The 17196-nt window shown below is 35.4% G+C and overlaps 2 protein-coding genes across 7 annotated transcripts in view; one reads left to right on the forward strand and one right to left on the reverse strand.

Annotated features, from left to right (window-relative positions):
• Positions 1 to 8387: 8387 nt before the first annotated feature.
• On the forward strand, positions 8388 to 14849 carry LOC125201566 (protein PYRICULARIA ORYZAE RESISTANCE 21-like). Of its 5 annotated transcripts, none has more exons than XM_048099738.1 (3): positions 8388 to 8524; positions 8649 to 8730; positions 13964 to 14849. In XM_048099738.1, the coding sequence occupies exons 1-3, from the start codon at positions 8513 to 8515 to the stop codon at positions 14590 to 14592; spliced, it is 723 nt and encodes a 240-aa protein (XP_047955695.1). In that variant the 5' UTR covers positions 8388 to 8512; the 3' UTR covers positions 14593 to 14849. The 5 variants fall into 5 exon arrangements, with proteins under 5 accessions (XP_047955695.1, XP_047955692.1, XP_047955693.1 ...); XM_048099735.1 differs by lacking the exon at positions 13964 to 14849 and adding an exon at positions 12923 to 13759; XM_048099736.1 differs by lacking the exon at positions 13964 to 14849 and adding an exon at positions 12923 to 13759 and having other exon boundaries at positions 8394 to 8524; positions 8607 to 8730.
• Positions 14850 to 16704: 1855 nt separating this feature from the next.
• LOC125202744 (microtubule-associated protein 70-5-like) overlaps positions 16705 to 17196 on the reverse strand; it is a 6907-nt gene continuing 6415 nt past the window's right edge. Inside the window, exons 11-12 of one of the 2 annotated variants that reach the window (XM_048101190.1) lie at positions 17100 to 17185; positions 16705 to 16988 (exon numbers count right to left, since the gene is read on the reverse strand). In XM_048101190.1, the coding sequence (XP_047957147.1) occupies positions 16970 to 16988; positions 17100 to 17185 (105 nt within the window). In that variant the 3' untranslated portion in view covers positions 16705 to 16969. The remainder of the gene's footprint in view (positions 16989 to 17099; positions 17186 to 17196) is intronic. The other variant, XM_048101191.1, reaches the window with a different exon arrangement.

Genomic DNA, 17196 nt, shown 5'->3' on the forward strand with positions numbered 1-17196 from the left:
TAAATTAAAATTTGTGCCATTTTAAATGTTGTTTATTTTTTAGGGACGGAGGAAGTAGTATATTATTACCTCTAAAACTATTTTTTTTACGTTAGAATTGTGAATATATATGTCAATTTTAATGAAAATGGCTGGGGACAATGAAGGTTCAGCACTATGTAAATAAATTAAAGATAGGTGGAAGAAATGAGAAGTGTTTATCAATAATAAATGAACTCGTGAATGCTCTGAAAGACTGAATTTATTAAATAAAAGTTCCTATCATTATAACTCTCACTGAAACAGTTCCATTACTCACTTAAATGAAATGGAGGAAACACTTGCAAATGCAGTGACAACATAATTTGGAAGAAGAAGCGAAATTCGATTTTGAGATTTAATTTTCTGTTTTTCCTTCAAAAGTTGAGAAATTTCTCACATTCATTAGTCAGTATCACAATAATAAAATATTGAAGAAATAATTATTTGAAACCTTTTATTCCCTACAAGTTAAAATCCCTATCTTATCAAAGAAAAAAGAAGAAGATAAACTCTTATCTTATTAGAGACCATACGGTTGAATAGTAGTTTTGATAACAATACCTTAGAAATTAGAAATAATGTGTTCATTATTTATTGATTTTTGTGTTTTCATTTTATTTTACTTTTAAGATAGCGCCAAGTGTAAAAAAGGTGATTTTGTGGCAGTTTTATGTAGAAGTGGTCCCACTAATTTGACTTGTTGTGAGAGGGGCCCACTACGTTGAGAGGACTCCTGCCTACCGAACGCGTTCACATTGTTGTCGGGCCCACACTTTCTGGACCTTCGTTGACTTGACGCACACTTCTCTCGTGAAGTCTTCGAGTTTGTATTTTATTATCAGAAAATTGAGTTTTCATGATATATATATATATATACCTGTAGATTCATGTACTTATTATTTAAACAGAAATAATTTGAAAATAACATATACATACCTGATAATTATTTATTCGCTAGAGTTTAGACTGACAGTAGCAGTGTAGCATGTTCCTCGATTGAATTGATGTAGTGTTTTTTAAGTAGTCTACCTAAATTTTGAATATCTCAATCGGGAATAAATTTACCGGATTTAGATACATTTTCTTTCGATTGTACGATGAAAAGCGCAGCCGCAACCCAATGTACAAGATAAGATGTTTTTTTCTTCTCAGTTTAAAATAAAAAAGAAATCTTTTTATCGTCTATATGCTAGTATATCATTTTTAAAAGAAATCTTTTTACTGTCTATATCATTTTTTAGGATGCATTATATTCAATCACTTTTAAACCCATCTAAGAAAAATGATTGTGTGGTGTGACTGGTGAAAATGGATACAAATTTGGAAGGAGTGGAATCAATAGAAGTAAAAGGACGAGGTAATTATGATATTTTACTTTTAAGACAAGTAAAATTGCAATTTTACATACAAAAATAATTCAAAATTTGTTTGATGTCTTCTTCTTCTCCCAAAAAAATTGCAGATTGTGGTGACGCTGTAACATTTTGCGATTATAAAAATTGTACTCCTATGTATAGATTTTGCTAGACTGCAAATTGAGGTTAATATTACAACAAGCTTTATATGATTACTTCTAAAGTGATGTCACATATAATAAGTATTATGATAAACAGATGTGTAGTAATATTCCGCTTTTTTGGGTTGTCGGATAGACAAGCCTCCAAAAACAAGTGTATGCCGCTTGAATGACGATGAACACACAATATTCCTTTGTAAAAACTAAAAGCGATGGAATAGTTCTCCATATTCTTTAGTAGACATCGATGATAACAGTGTATTTCTCTGTATCATACTTGTGCATCAACAATAAAGTAGTCTTACTATCGTTAATTATAAGTCTTTAGTAGGATGTTGTTATAGAAAGTTATCTTAAATATTGTTATGTAAAAATAAAGGGTATGGGAAATTGGTATTTTATGATCTTAGAGATTAGACTCTTACCTGCATTAATTCTCACCTCATATTGTGTTTTCAAATATATACTCAAATTATTTTGAAATATTGTGCTAAATCAAAAGATTCAATCTATAGGAGTATAAAAATGGAATAGTAGGAGAGGAAGCCAAAAGGGCGCAACTTCTTTTTGATATCAACACATGATTTCTATAAATGAGAGATTTTTAAGATGGAAGCAAACCTACTTCATTGAAAGTGGTTTAGTGCTGCACAGTTCTTCAGTTGACCCAAAAAAGAACAAAAGCGTTTAAAGCAATGTAGTGTCATTTCCTAAGTAGTTTGGATTATGTTTTTTCAAATCATACCTATATCTTGTGATGTTACTTATTTTAGTGTTACTCTATGCAATGCCATATTTCGTTCGATGAGATATAATTGAACCTTACAAACGTTGTTCAGTTGAATATATACGATCTACTACTTAATTTCAGAACAATGTCACGTATATAAAACACATGTATATGATGTATCAAGTGGATAAGGGTACTTTTCTCTGTAGCATATAGTGAGATGCCTATTTTTATTCAAGTAACATGGTGCACATAATAGATGATGGGTTGTGTAAATATAGGCAAAGATGCACACAAATGAAATAAAGTTTCACTCAAAAACTTCACCCAAAGAGTGAAGGAGAATCATGATTAACCAAAAAGGCCAAGGACAATCTCATGGACCAAAGGCATCTTAATGAGTGGGGATTTATTGCTACATTCCCCACATCCACATTGCTCTCAATCTCAATGTCATTATCAATTCTCCAATGTGGGATTGTGGGCACTAATCAAAACCTCACAACCATCAACTCCTACTCAAATTCTTTTGATATTTGCATCCCAAAATTCTAAGAATTTGACCTGCCTACAAGTTAATTTAAGTGTCTATCACAATCACCGGGTGAACAATTCGAATCATATCAAGCATGGTGTTGCGTAATCGTGACAAGAAAAAGACTAGACAATTAGAACTGCCAAAAGTGACCCGACCTAGCAAATGTTTTGGGCCGGGCCAAAAATATGAGATGACCCGACTAAAAGATGTAGTATGACGAAAGCTAATCTTTGGGCCGGGCCGGGCCGGACCGACCTCTACATACATATATGGAAATTATTAAATGGTGATGGAGAATATGGTAATGGTCACTCAAGGCACAAACAATGGAAGAGATAGTTTTCTGAATGCAAACGAAATGGATGTGTCTCAATTATGGAATTGGGAGGTAGTAGTTGAAAGAGAGGTCTCTTGAAAACTACTTATGTTTATTATTCTTATTCGGGTTATAGTGCAAGGCTAATAGCAGTTGCATGTTAATGGAAAATGGAATATAATATGGATGCTTATCACATACTCGAAATCAAATCATTAATCAATATTTTTTTTAAAAAAAAGCACTTATGCTTTGAACGAGAATATATATGTTAGCATTGCTAAATTAGTGTGCAGCAATTTATCACTACCAGTGGTTCAACAAAAATGTGAAAAAGACATATATTTTCTGGTAATTAAATCCAAATATACATATGTAACAAAATACTGGATATTATTTGATCATACAAAGGGAATGATACTCTCCTGATTCAATGAAGAATTCAAAGGATTATAGCAACAGGATTATAGTAAGTATTATATTCCTTTCCAACTTGTCTCATTTCTTGGCTTAAATATAAGGCTTATATATACTGGAGTATTACATTTTATGGACTTGGAGGAATTGGATTCAACTATATATTCTCTCGCTTTCATCAGTTTTCATCATTTGTCAGTATAATACTTCAGAAAACTAAGTAAAACGATAATCTACACAGTACAACTGTACAATATTGAAACACTTTAAATACAAAATAATTAATTAACAACTTATAATATTCATAACATCTAGATCTTGACTATAGTTTATATAAATATTAATACTATAATTTATAAGTTTTTAGAAGTTTTCTTTGTAAACAATATTAAAAATTGAATATAGGAAAAAATGATAGCAAAACTCACAATTTATATATTTTATTTATTCACACTATAATTACTATGAAAATAAGTAATAATGAAAAAAAATACTCCCTCCGTCCCAGATTAAGAGTCACTTTTTGCCATAAAAGTACATCCCAGTTTAAGAGTCACTTTTAGAATTTTCCATATTTGGTCATACAATTTTACCCCATTCTTCATCAAAATTACATAAAAATGTCATTATTTACATTAAAATAAACCAAAACAAAAATCAAAAGTCAAAAGGGACCCACCTTCAACCAACTCTATCATCTCACTTAATTTATTACACACTCTACCATCTCACTTCATTTATTACACACTCCACCATCTCATTTCATTTATTAGGCCACCCGCAACGCTATCTCTTATCCGTCTCTTAACCGTCTCATCTCTTCACTATTCATGGGCCCCACTGTACTTTTCAGCTCATCTCTTAACTAAGAGACAACACCTGCAACCCTCCATCTCTTAACCATCTCTTAACTATTCATTCAATTTCATTTTTTATTTTTAATTCCAACAAATTCAATTAATAAAAAACACACTTCATTATAAATAAAATAAAATTACAATTTAAAATACCTAAAAAAATAAAAAGGCATAATTAAAAAACTAGAAATTACAAATTGCACACTTAAACTCAAATAAAAAAAAATGGAGGCAAAGAAGCAGAAGAAGGAGTTCTCTAGTGACGATCATCTAATGGTTGCCAAATTTTGCCCAAATGTGCTCCATTAGATCCTCCTGGAATTGGGCGTGGGCGGTAGAATCACGTGTCCTTACCCGAATAGACAACCGCTCTTGCAAAGACGGATGCACTTCCGTTCGAGGCGGACTACTTGCGGTTGAGCTTCCCGGGGTTTCAGGGTCGAACCAATTTCCCGCCTCAGGTCCTTCGTCGGCGACAATCATGTTGTGCAAGATTATGCACGTATACATGATGTCGACCATATTCTCCATAAACCACTATCGAGCCGGGGCTTTGATAATGTTCCATCAAGCTTGGAGAACCCCGAACGCCCCGAACGCTCTCTCCACATCCTTGCGAGCAGACTCTTGCTTCTGCGCAAAAAGAGACTGCTTTTCGTCCGTAGGCTTGTTGAACGTCTTCACGAAGGTTGACCACTTCGGATAGATGCCGTCGGCAAGATAGTACCCCATTTTATACTTGGCGATTGTTAGCGACGAAGTTGATGGCCGGCGCTTTACCATTCAGAACTTCAGCGAAGAGGTCGGAGTTGTTGAGCACGTTGATGTCGTTGTTCGAGCCGGGGACCCCGAAATACGCATGCCAAATCCATAGCCGGTAGTCGGCGACGGCCTCGAGTATAACGGTGGGGTGGGTGCCTTTGTGGCCGCTCGTGTATGACCCCTTCAACGCCACAGGGCAATTCTTCCATTGCCAATGCATGCAATCGACACTCCCGAGCATCCCGGGGAATCCGTGCACTTGATCGTGAAGACGGAGCAGAAACTGACAATCTGCGGTGGTTGGCTTCTTCAGAAATTCGGCGGTGAAGGCTGCCCGGACACCTTTGCAGAAGTTCAACAAACAAAGTCGCCCAGTGGATTCTCCGACGTGCAGGTATTCGTCGAACGCATCCGCCGTTTGTCCGATAGCAAGGCTGACGGATCGCCGCAGATACATTTACGGAGCGTCGTGTGGCTAGGACGGCCAACAGCGTCGAACCCTTCTCTGAAGAACTCTTCCCGTGCCACCAATGTATTCGCGATATGCAAAAATAGCGGGCGTGACATACGGAAACGACGACGGAAGTAGATATCTCCCCACACCGGGTTCGGACTGAAGTAATCACGTTCCAACCTTGCGGCGGCTTCCTCCTCCCTACGTCGATCTGCTTCTAGCGATTCTTCCATTATTCGACGCATTTGCTCAAATGGATCCATAATTGATTAAATTTGGGAGAAGAAAAAAATAAAGGAATTTTATAGAAGTGATTGGAGAGGAAAGAAAGAGAGATGAGAGAATAAATGTGTGTTTGTGTGTAAAATGGAGAATGAAGAAGAGTATATATAGATATATAAAAAATAAAAATAAAAATAAAAAATATTATCGTTTTTTATTTTTATTTTTATTTTTTTGAAAAATCTGATTTTTTAAAAAAATAAATAAATTATAACGTCATAAATCCGACGCCCACTCGCGGGTCGGCGAGTGGGCGTCACGCCAGCAGCCCGCGCGCGCCACGTGGCGCCGGGAGCATGTCTCGCGAGCTCGAGACTTGCCTCGCCGGGACGCGTCGGGCGTCGAGACATCTCGTCTCGTCGAGACGAGACGGGAGCCGCAACGCTGTCTCGATGCCATCTCGTCTCGTCGAGACGAGATCGAGTCCGCAACGAGGCAGCGTTGCGGATGCTCTTACACACTTCAACTCTTTCTTAAAATCTGAGCCATAGCAATAAGTGACTCCAAGCGTGGGACGGAGGGAGTATCAGCAAACATTATATTGACATTGACGGAAGGGACTGTAATTTTTTTAATGGGCCAAAGTATTTACAAAATATATGGACAATGTTTTGGACTCTTTTTTATCACAAATAATGAATGGGCATATACACACTATACAAAATGTTAATCTGTTTTAGTCTTTATGAATGAACTATATAAATGAATAAGTATGATCTATGAATTTTGAGATTTTCACTGATGAATTCACTGGACATTGAAATTATCATGAGTGATCCCTTGCACAATAAATAAAGGCAATTTCGTCGCCTTGGCGGCCCGACATCATATGAGGGAGTTAAATCAAGATACGCAGTAGTTCGTTAAGTAGGAGGCCTTAACCCACTGGCTTCCAGAAGCCCATCTCCCAAGGCTCACACTTGTGTCTGAGAGATGGAAGCAACCAGTGGCGGAACCAGAAATTTAAAGAAGCCGGTGCTGAAATTTAACGATAATACAACACGACACTGACACCCTTATTATCTCCGAAAGCGGATAGTCGATTCTAGCAGTATTAGTTGTCCGCAGTGACGTATAATAATTATCAATTTATGGGCGCGAAGCAAATACTAATACTCCCTCTATCCTAATAAATATGAAATGTTTGGTTTCCGATACGAGATTTTATGCAGTTGAGTTAATGAAGAGAGAGTAAAGTAAGAGAAATGAAAAAGTAGAATATTGTCATTTTTTTTATTTTAGAAAATATTTTATTTTTAATGTGACAATAAAAAAACATGTTTTAGGGATTATTTCTTATATACATAGAGATTGATACTGTGAAAGTATTGCAAAATTGGCTAAAATATGTAGTGTATAAAGTATAAAATATAGATATAATGAATCAAAATAAGATATTACTATTACTAACAAATTTTCAAATGGTAGCTGAGAAAATTGTAAATACGGAAACTTTGTTAAGAAAGAAAAAAAAAACTAATAAAAGTATCCCAATTATTTAAAGGATAAAAAGATAATTATATCCCTTCTCTAAATTTTATAAAAAAAAATATCCCCTACTCTATGACACATATACCAACAAAATTAATAAAAAATAATGGAAAGCCTGTAACTATGTGGGAACTAGGTAGAGTATTCACTCTCTCTCTCTCCTCGGCCCATTCACCCTCCCCTTTCTCTCTATCACCGCCCTTTCTATCCCATTTTTAATCTTCTCGGTAAAAATGGCGGACACTGCTTTTACTCTGTATAAATAGGCGGACAGCTTCGGCAAAGCCCCCGCTCAAGCGGGGGCTTGGCCTATGCTGGTTTCGCCGGTGGAAGCAGCTACACGATAACAGTGAGATTTGAATCCAGACTCATAGCAGTAAGATCTGCCCTTCTGTTGCCAACTGCACTACGTCCTTGCGGGCATTGATCCCTTGACTTTGATGTTTGCTACTTGCTAGCTTGTTTTTTTTTTCTTTTGCACTTTTTGCATTTCTTTTGGACTTAGACATTTTCATACTTTTCTTTATCCACTCATTTATATCTACACACTTTAATTTCTCTTTCTCTATAATTAATTAAATTAATGCGGCTTTAAGCAACATTCGCATAGAGCCATTTATGCACGACCTTAATTTCAAATTCGAAGCTTCTTAAGTGCACGTCATTGTATATAAAAATATTTTTTGTTCAAAATAAAAGAAACTGTACTACATTCCAATCTATCCTTAATACAATAATTTGCTTTCGCTTTTCATTTTTCAAGTGACAAAATAATATCTCATCCTTAAAAATTGAAATGAACGATCCGCTTAGATAAAGCCAAAGTTACGGAGTAGCAATGGAATAAACCTAAATGAAAATTAATAAAAGTCATGGACAAAACTTTCAACTGAAAGGCCAATTGTGAGTAGACACGTCCCACATTTATTAAAAATTTAAATTGAAAGCTGGCTTAGTTTGAATATGAATCAAGTGTGATGTTTCCTTATATCATAATATTTTTTCAAGTGATTCCAACTTTCTACTTCTGTTCTTTTTTCACCTCCTATAATTACTTAGCTTCTCTCTCCAAAAGTTTCTTTCTTCCCTCTCATCAATTTTGCTCCCAATAATTGTATCAAGACATCCATGGATGACAAGGTACTCAAAATTTTCTTTATCATATATATGGGGTTATTGATGATTATAGTGAAGAATGATGAATAATAATATTGAATTGCAGTTCTGCCCTTTAATTAGTTGAGTTTTGGATGAAATGAGATAGGTGTCAATTATGGTGCTCAAGGCTAATCTACAATGTCCTTGCTGCTACAAGAAAGTCAGGAGAATTATCTGCAAATTTCCCCGTGAGTACTTTTACCTATTTGAACTCATGTTCATATGATATTGTCCGATTTTGGGCTAAGACTCATAGTCGCCGTTGTTGTTAAAAGTGAGTGAAAAGGGATATTGGAATATGAGCCTGTGTTCAGAAATAGTAAAAAATAAATATGTTAATTAATCACGGACTGAAAAATAAAGTTGTGCCAATTAATTAGAGACATAGGGAGTATTTTTCGGTTCTTAGCATTCACTATTTTATTTTTTTGGTGGTGATTAAAAATTGATAAATTAGTCTTTTCTATAATCCACCACACAAGATAATGCATCATCCATCATATATCTACTTTATGCTATTCACTATTTCAATTTTCTTCTTTGGTTGCTGAGTTTATAGTACTCCTTGTTTTGGACAAGAGAAATTAGAGATCATGTGTACAATGAGAGGGAAAAGAAGGTGTCAATCACTGTTCTAGGTGAGAAAATTCGAGACAGATTATGCTTCAAAGGCGCAAAAGTCATCAAAGGCATCGAATTCGTTGATCCTCCCAAGCCCGGAAAGCCCAAACAACCCGAAAAATCAAAGGAGCCTGAGAAGCCCGATATAAATGCCACTTTCGTTGACCCACCAAATGAACCTAATCATGATGGTTAACATTAGATACTAGTAGTATTTTTGGTCCTAATGTAAGATAATACTTTTAAGACGTTGTTTGATACGCATCATAGTTTTCGTTGATAAAAGTTATAAACAAAAAATGCCCTTATACCTCATATGTATTTCATTTCTTTTCATGGATCTTAATCAACTTTTGTTGTAAAAATAAATATTAGGTCAATATTCAAAAATTTTTGGCCATACTACGAAATACATTGATGACGATAAATTGCTAGAAAAATCACACCAAAAACCAGACCAAAATTAAGCAAAAGTACAATTTTTTTTTAAATGAAGAGGCTCGGTTGTTCATCAGCTCCTTAAACCAACAAATAATTTTAACATGATTTAAATCAAAGATGCAGATTTGTTTGCTTGCAACTGTAATTGTTTAAATATATCAAGGCCCAATAATTTAACAAGATGCTTCTAGTTTCAGCCCATTGTTTGTAAATGCACCAAGCCCATCACTGTTACAAAAGTAGGGTATTAAACATATGTTTTTTGTTTCGTTCAATAATTTCAATTTGATTTTCATTACTTACCAAAATGTAAAATAAAACTTGGTCCTATTTTATTTTTTTCGAGTCTGGTTTAGCTTTTATAGCCATATAAGTGGGTTGAATAAGACCTGAAAACAATAGCTAATAAGGATAGATAAACTGAATTGGACCTCATATTCATTTTATGCTCTCATTATCTTAATAAATGACTCTTTTTCTTGTCCAAGTATTTAAATGAATTTGGATCATCAAAATTTGGATAAAATAATAATTTGAAAATTTTGATTAAATCATAAGTATTTTGTCATGTACTCAAATTTGTACTACAAGACTACATAGATTTTTTGGTCTGTTATTTTGTGATGTAAAAACAAAAAGTATTAATCATGAAGTATTAGTCGACGTAAAATCAAATTAAATTCTGATTTACAATTGGATTTGGTTAATACTATGAAACTGATGGATGTGGAAAGTGCAGTAGTTTAAGCGTAGGCATCGTTACTCGTTTTCTTTTCAAACATATTTGATGTGTGATTGTTGAAAGAGAGAGTAATAAAGTATTTTTTTTTAATACTCAGTAGTCCCATTTTTTAGAAAAAATTGTACTCCTACTTTGTTAGTCCAACAGAAGTAAGTATAATTTGCCATGTTAGAATAAAAAGAATGTGTAACACTAACAATTTTTAACACTTTCCTTACAATTTCCGGTTTCCACTATTACTTGTGACTAGAAGTCATGTTTATTCTTATCTCTTGTTCGATTGAAAATTTTCTTAAAAACTTATCATGTAAAAGTGTATCTTAGTTCGTCTCAACGTTATCAAAATTACAACTTATCTTGAGATTATCTATCACATTACATTCCTATGACTTATTTGATCCTTAATAAAATCTATATTAACTTATCTCATACTCAATATTATATACCTAAAGTTAATACGGAGTATAATGTTACTCCCTCCTTTGAAGAAAAATATATGCTATCCTTTTTATTTTATGTCCACCAAAAATATGATGACTAATCTATTTTGAACCCTACCCAATAATTTTTTTATTTTTTATCATCGATCTTCAATTATCAAAATACCTACACAAAAGTCATAAATACTACCATTATTGGCCCATCATTGAACCTTTCTTCCACTCTTTAACTTTGTAAAATAAAGGGACCCTTTCTATATTCTCAAACACCCTCAGTTGCAGTTAAAACCTCAATTTTTTGCTTGTTTAGTTGGAGTAGTATCCTAATTTTCTTTTCAAGCTAAATCCTCTTTTTTTTGTGGTGTTTTAGCAGTAAGAACTAAACTTTCTCAAAGAAGTAACAAGCTAAAACCTCAAACTTTTTCTTTGTTTTGATGGTTATAATAATAATTATTACTATAACAGCTTATTTTTTAATTATTAAATAGCTACTTGTAGTTAACAATATTAATGTGGCTTTAAAGTCTTCAACAGCCGCATAGAGCCATTTATGCACGACCTAAATTTTAAAATTAGAACTTTCTTATTTGCTACGTCATTGCTTATTTAAAAATAATTTTTGCATAAAATAAAAAACTGTCTATAGCTCTTAACGGTATCGTTGGTTACAAATAACTAAATAAATAATTAAGATACCATATTAAGTGTAGTACTTACCAAAATTTGTCGGTTCCATGTATTTTAAAGTTAATTAAAAATAAAAATAAAAATAAAAATACATCAAAGTGGGCTGGTATATTACAATCTATCCTTTTTTATATGAAGTATTCCAATCTATCCTTAAATCGAATAATTTGCTTTCCCTTTTCAATTGACAATACCTCATGCTCATCCTTCAAATGAACGATCATTAAACACTTAAATAGATAAGCCTAAGTCATGGAGGTGCATAAACCTAAATGAAAACTACTAATAAAATTATTAAAGTCACTGCCAAATTTCAACTCAAAGGCCACTAGAGATTAGACACGTCCCACATTAATTAAAATACAATTTAATCTATAGTAGACTATTAAATCCACATTAATTAAAGTAACACCGAATTAAATTCATCCCCCAAAACCCAATTAACTAATCAAAATGTCTGATTAAGATGCAACCGACACTAATTCTCATATTCTTGAAACTCTTAATTCCATCTCCATAATCAAGATTTAATGAATCTAAAAACGTAATTAAAAATTAAGAGAAGCTTCGTTGGCTGCCCATGTGGGGCACATACCCCAACTTACAACTCCATTTCACCAAACCTTTTTAACAATTTTCAATTGAAAGGAGTTAGACTTAGTTTGATTATGAATGAAGTGTATTTACTTCATTAGAGGAAGGTGAGAAGTTTCCATCAAAGCCAGCACATGCAAACACAGAGTAAATAGTCAGCAATTTAGGCCCCTCTTTTACTTGCATTTTTTTGATAAGAGAATTTGATGATTTCATTAATTTCAACACCTTCCGAATAATAGACGTGTCATTATGTCATTCTTTTTTCAAGTCATTCCCACTCTCTTCTTCTTCCTCTTCTTCTCCCTATAATTACTTCTCTCACCAGAAGTCTCTTTCTCTCTCTCTATCTCATCAATTTTGCTCCCAATAATTGTATCAAGACATTCATAGCTAGCCATGGGTGAGAAGGTAATCCAATTTTTCTTGATCATGTATAGAGTTATTTGATAAATAATCATATTGAATTGCAATTTTGGAGGATTAATTGAGTTGTGGATGAAATGAAATAGGTGACGATCATGGTGCTCAAGGTTGATCTCCAATGTCCTTGCTGCTACAAGAAAGTCAAGAAAATTATCTGCAAATTTCCCCGTGAGTAGTTTTTTCCATACGAATGCGAATTCACGTTAGTACGATATTGTCTGACTTATACATACCCGACCGTATCTATTCATTTTGTTCTTATCGTTTTATTTTAATTTTTGTGGTGGCAATTAATGATTGATTAGTCTTTCACAATAATCCACCACACAAGATAATGCATTATCCATCGTATACCTACTTTATGCTATTCACTCTTTCAATTTTATTTATTTTTAATTGCTGAGTTGATTAATTATTTTTGGACAAGAGAAATTAGAGACCAGGTTTACAAGGAGAAGGAAAACAAGGTGGTAATCACTGTTGTATGTTGCAATCCTGAGAAAATTCGAGACAAATTATGTTGCAAAGGTGCAAAAGTTATCAAAAGCATCGAGATCGTTGACCCTCCCAAGCCCGAGAAGCCCAAGCCCGTAGAGCCGGGGAAGCCCAAGCCCACAGAGCCTGAAAAGCCTAAGCCTGAGAAACCCAAGCCCACAGAGCCTGAAAAGCCTGAGCCTGAAAAGCCTAAGCCTGAGAAACCCAAGCCCACAGAGCCTGAAAAGCCCAAGCCTGAAAAGCCCAAGCCCACAGAGCCTGAAAAGCCCAAGCCCACAGAACCAGACAAGCCCAAGCCTCCTCCGAAACCGGAGCCACCTAAACCACCAACCCCGGAGCCTTGCGGGTGCCCACCGTGTCCACCAATATTGGGGCCGGGGCCTTGTTGGTGCCCCCCGGTTTCCCCGGTGAGGACTTGTTGTGGGCCGTGCTCGCAAGGATATGGTGGGGGCCCGTGCTACTTCGGACACGGGCCACCGCCCATGCCGCAACCGTGCTTTGATGGTTGCTATGTGTACGGGTGCCATGATAGGCCATGTCACGTGACGAGATGTGATTACTACTACTTTAGTGAGGAGAATCCTCAATCATGCTTGATCATGTGATGTGTGTACATATACGGCGTGAAGTGTACAAAGAAGCATCATCCTATTCTTATTCAAACTTTAAATTCTATGCTTATTTGAAAACAAAGAATAAACATATTCAATTCTATGCTGCCATTTGTACTAATAAAAGTAGTTTTTATCTCCAAATTTTATATTGTCTAAACTGTACATACCCAACCGTATCTAATCATTTGTTCTTGTCATTTTATTTTAATTTTTGTGGTGGCAATTAACGATTGATTAGTCTTTTACTATAATCCACCATACAAGATAATGCATTATCCATCATATACAAACTTTATGCTATTACTATTTCAATTTCACTTTTTTTAATAGCTGAGTTGATTAATTTTTTTTTGGACAAAAGAAATTAGAGACCAGGTTTACAAGGAGAAGGAAAACAAGGTGGTAATCACTGTAGTATGTTGCAATCCTGAGAAAATTCGAGACAAATTATGCTGTAAAGGTGCAAAAGTCATCAAAAGCATCGAAATCCTTGACCCTCCCAAGCCCGAGCCCGAGAAGCCCAAGTCCAACAATCCTGAGAAGCCCAAGCCCGAGCCCGAGAAACCCAAGCCCAACAATCCCGAAAATTCCAAGCCTGATAAGAAAGTCACGTTCAAGGACCCACCAGAGAACTCGGAAAAGCCCAAGCCTGCTCCAAAACAGGAGCAACCTAAACCCCCGGCCTCGCCTGTCCCCATCCCCATCCCGGTACCGGCACCGACACCAGCCCCAGCACCACCTCCGCCGATATTAGGGCCGGGGCCTTGCGAGTACCCACCGATTTCCCCGGGGAGGAATTGCTGCGGGCCGTGCTCGCAAGGATATGGTGGGGGGCCATGTTACTTCGGGCACGGGCCACCACCGCCACCGATGCCGCAACCATGCTTTGATGGTTACTATGCGTACGGGTGCCATGATAGGCCATGTCACGTGACGAGATGTGATTACTACTTTAGCGAGGAGAATCCCCAGGCATGCTCGATCATGTGATATGTGTACATTTTTCATTTTATTGTTACGGTGTGAAGGGTATACAAAGAATCATCATTATATCGTCAATCGATCTTTAAATTTCTGTTTATTTGAAAATAAAGTAAACATATTCAATTTCATGCTGCCAATTGTACTAATAAAAGTAGCTGAATAATTTATTGGTTTTGGAATTATATTAGGTGGTTGTTATTGTTCTGTGTCTTGTGATGGATTATAGTACTTTCATTGAAATAAATGTACCCCACTTTTTTGTCGACTGGTGTTTAGTGAGTTGCACCCAACAATCAACAATTCAACATGTTAGTTATGTGTATTTTAGACCACAATGTTTTAAGATTAAATGAACCTAACAAATTTAGTTATTGCTCCTTGTAATACTTCTATTGCAACTTGCAAGACTATATATAGTGTAAAGTATTACATCGAGGTCGATTCCATCGGGTAATAGTTATGGTTTGTGAAGAAGTTTAAAACCTACAAATTAAATTCATCATTTCCCATTCATCTTCAGAATTCACTTTCAAAATGTCCGTGATAGAAATTTATTTAATCGAGATCAATATTTTTGAAATCTAATTAATTTTTAATAGTTTTCTCCATTATTTATACATTGTTAGTTAGTTGGTTAAAATTTGCTTATCAAGCAACCAACTAAAGGATCGATTGAAATGGAGTAACATAGCGACACATATATAGCCGTGGTCCTAGGTTATTGCTACCACAAAAAATATTATCGTAATTTGCAAATTACAATTAGATGTATTGATGAAAGTTCTTAATTAAGATAGACCATAACTTAGAAAGTCATGTACTAGTACTTAGTACTAATTAATTATAGTGCTGTTTAGTAGCAAATTAGTACTGAATTAGTACTTTCAGTACTTTATTTTCAGTATTTTTGGTGACAGCTTTTGATGGAGATCTATCTTTATAAGTAATTTAGTTACTTGTTAATTTAATTGTTTAAATTTTTATTTGTGTTTTAATTTAATGTAGAGTAAAGGCCAAAAGTGGTCTTACGATTTTGGTCAAGAACATTATCTTTTGAATTATTTGGTCCAACACAATTGAAAACAAGCCAGATTTAGTCCTTTTTGCATGATAGTTTGCTGAATTAAGCTGAGATTATCACAAACATGAAATCCTCAAGGAAAATGGGTGTTTTCTTTGACTTTCTCCTGGTTGACTTTGAGCATAACGTGAACTTTGCCATTCTTCAAAGTGTTCGACTTTATATTTGGAATAGTATTAAATTATAATACATTTATGCTTCAAAGAGTCAACCCCAAAGGTGCATTGCCCCTTTTAATTTTCTGACAAAGAATTTGGCCTCTTTAGAATAAACAATTCACATGGTACACTAACCAACTAATTTCAAGAATACTCAAACAAAATTACTCCAAATTTTTATTTGATTTATTGCTTATACACCAAATTCCTACAAACAAGCATCAAAGTGGGATGCACGTTTTCTTTAGTGGCTGGAACATGATAGTAGTATATGCACGTTTATATGTGTACACACACACACACGATCATATATATACTGCTTGCCTATTCTAAGCTACAAATATTTAAAATGGGGAATTGCATTGGCTCAGCATGTGCATTGCCCAAGAAAGTGAGACCTTATGTAGATGATGATCAAGAACTCACGGCTTCGGCCAGGTCAGGCGGCCGGAGACAGCTGAACTCTGCGGGGTGCATTGCTCAAGTCAGGAGCTGCAGCCGGAGAGTTGCCAGAGAATGAAGATAGTGGTGAACAAGAAACAGCTGCAGCTGCTGATTTCAAGCTTGGAGGAGCTCGAGTCGAGGAACATTGTGATTCAGTCGATAGGGAGAAGGGCAAGGGCAAGGAAATGGAGGCCGTCTTTAGCTACAATTCCAGAACTGTAGAGTGAAGATGGGAGTTGGAGTGTTTTTTTAGCTAGCGTAGCTTTGCAACCCCGGTTTTCAGCGATGAAAATTGAGAGGTGGTGTGTGTGCCTTTTTGTTGTGTATTCTATTTCTATTTAGACAACAGGTGACATACTGAAGTTAGGAAGGAGTAGTTGTTAAGATGAATGTGTAGTCTTGAAGAATTCTAATCATGGTATTGAGATGGATATGTATACAAATAAACAAATAATTTACTGAAATATCTGCTCGGGGAAATGGTTCTGCACAGACATATACATACAGCAAAATCAGATAAATATGGTAAGAATGCACTCTACAACTCATGAAACAAGCTAGTAGCTACGCAGTCACTATTTCACAGGTCTAATTTTCTGCTATCTAGCATTCATGCAAACGGAGCCCTGCCTATTTACATTACAAATCATCAAACGCTGTCCATTGTTCTAGAGGTTTCCTCATTCCCAGCAATGTATATTCAGGAAGCATTCACAGACCTAATCAATCGAAACAAACAGGCATCACAAATCAAGAAAATTTCGTGTGTCTCATGGGTAACACCGGGGTAAAGAGGGGAGGATGGGGAAAGCTAGTTCTATACTACTAACCTTTTGGATGAGTTTGTGCTCCTCATCTTCTCATCCAGCTTAGCTAATGCTGAATCCTTCTCTCTCATTGCCGCTTCTCTCTTCATTTTCTTGGACT

The sequence above is a fragment of the Salvia hispanica genome, chromosome 1 (genome assembly GCF_023119035.1).
Source record: "Salvia hispanica cultivar TCC Black 2014 chromosome 1, UniMelb_Shisp_WGS_1.0, whole genome shotgun sequence".
Taxonomy (NCBI): domain Eukaryota; kingdom Viridiplantae; phylum Streptophyta; class Magnoliopsida; order Lamiales; family Lamiaceae; genus Salvia; species Salvia hispanica.

Bases quoted from the DNA above. Each gene is read 5' to 3' on its own strand.
- LOC125201566 (XM_048099735.1), top strand. The intron at 8,731-12,922 runs GTGAGTACTTTT...TTTGGACAAGAG, and splicing joins AATTATCTGCAAATTTCCCC to AAATTAGAGACCAGGTTTAC.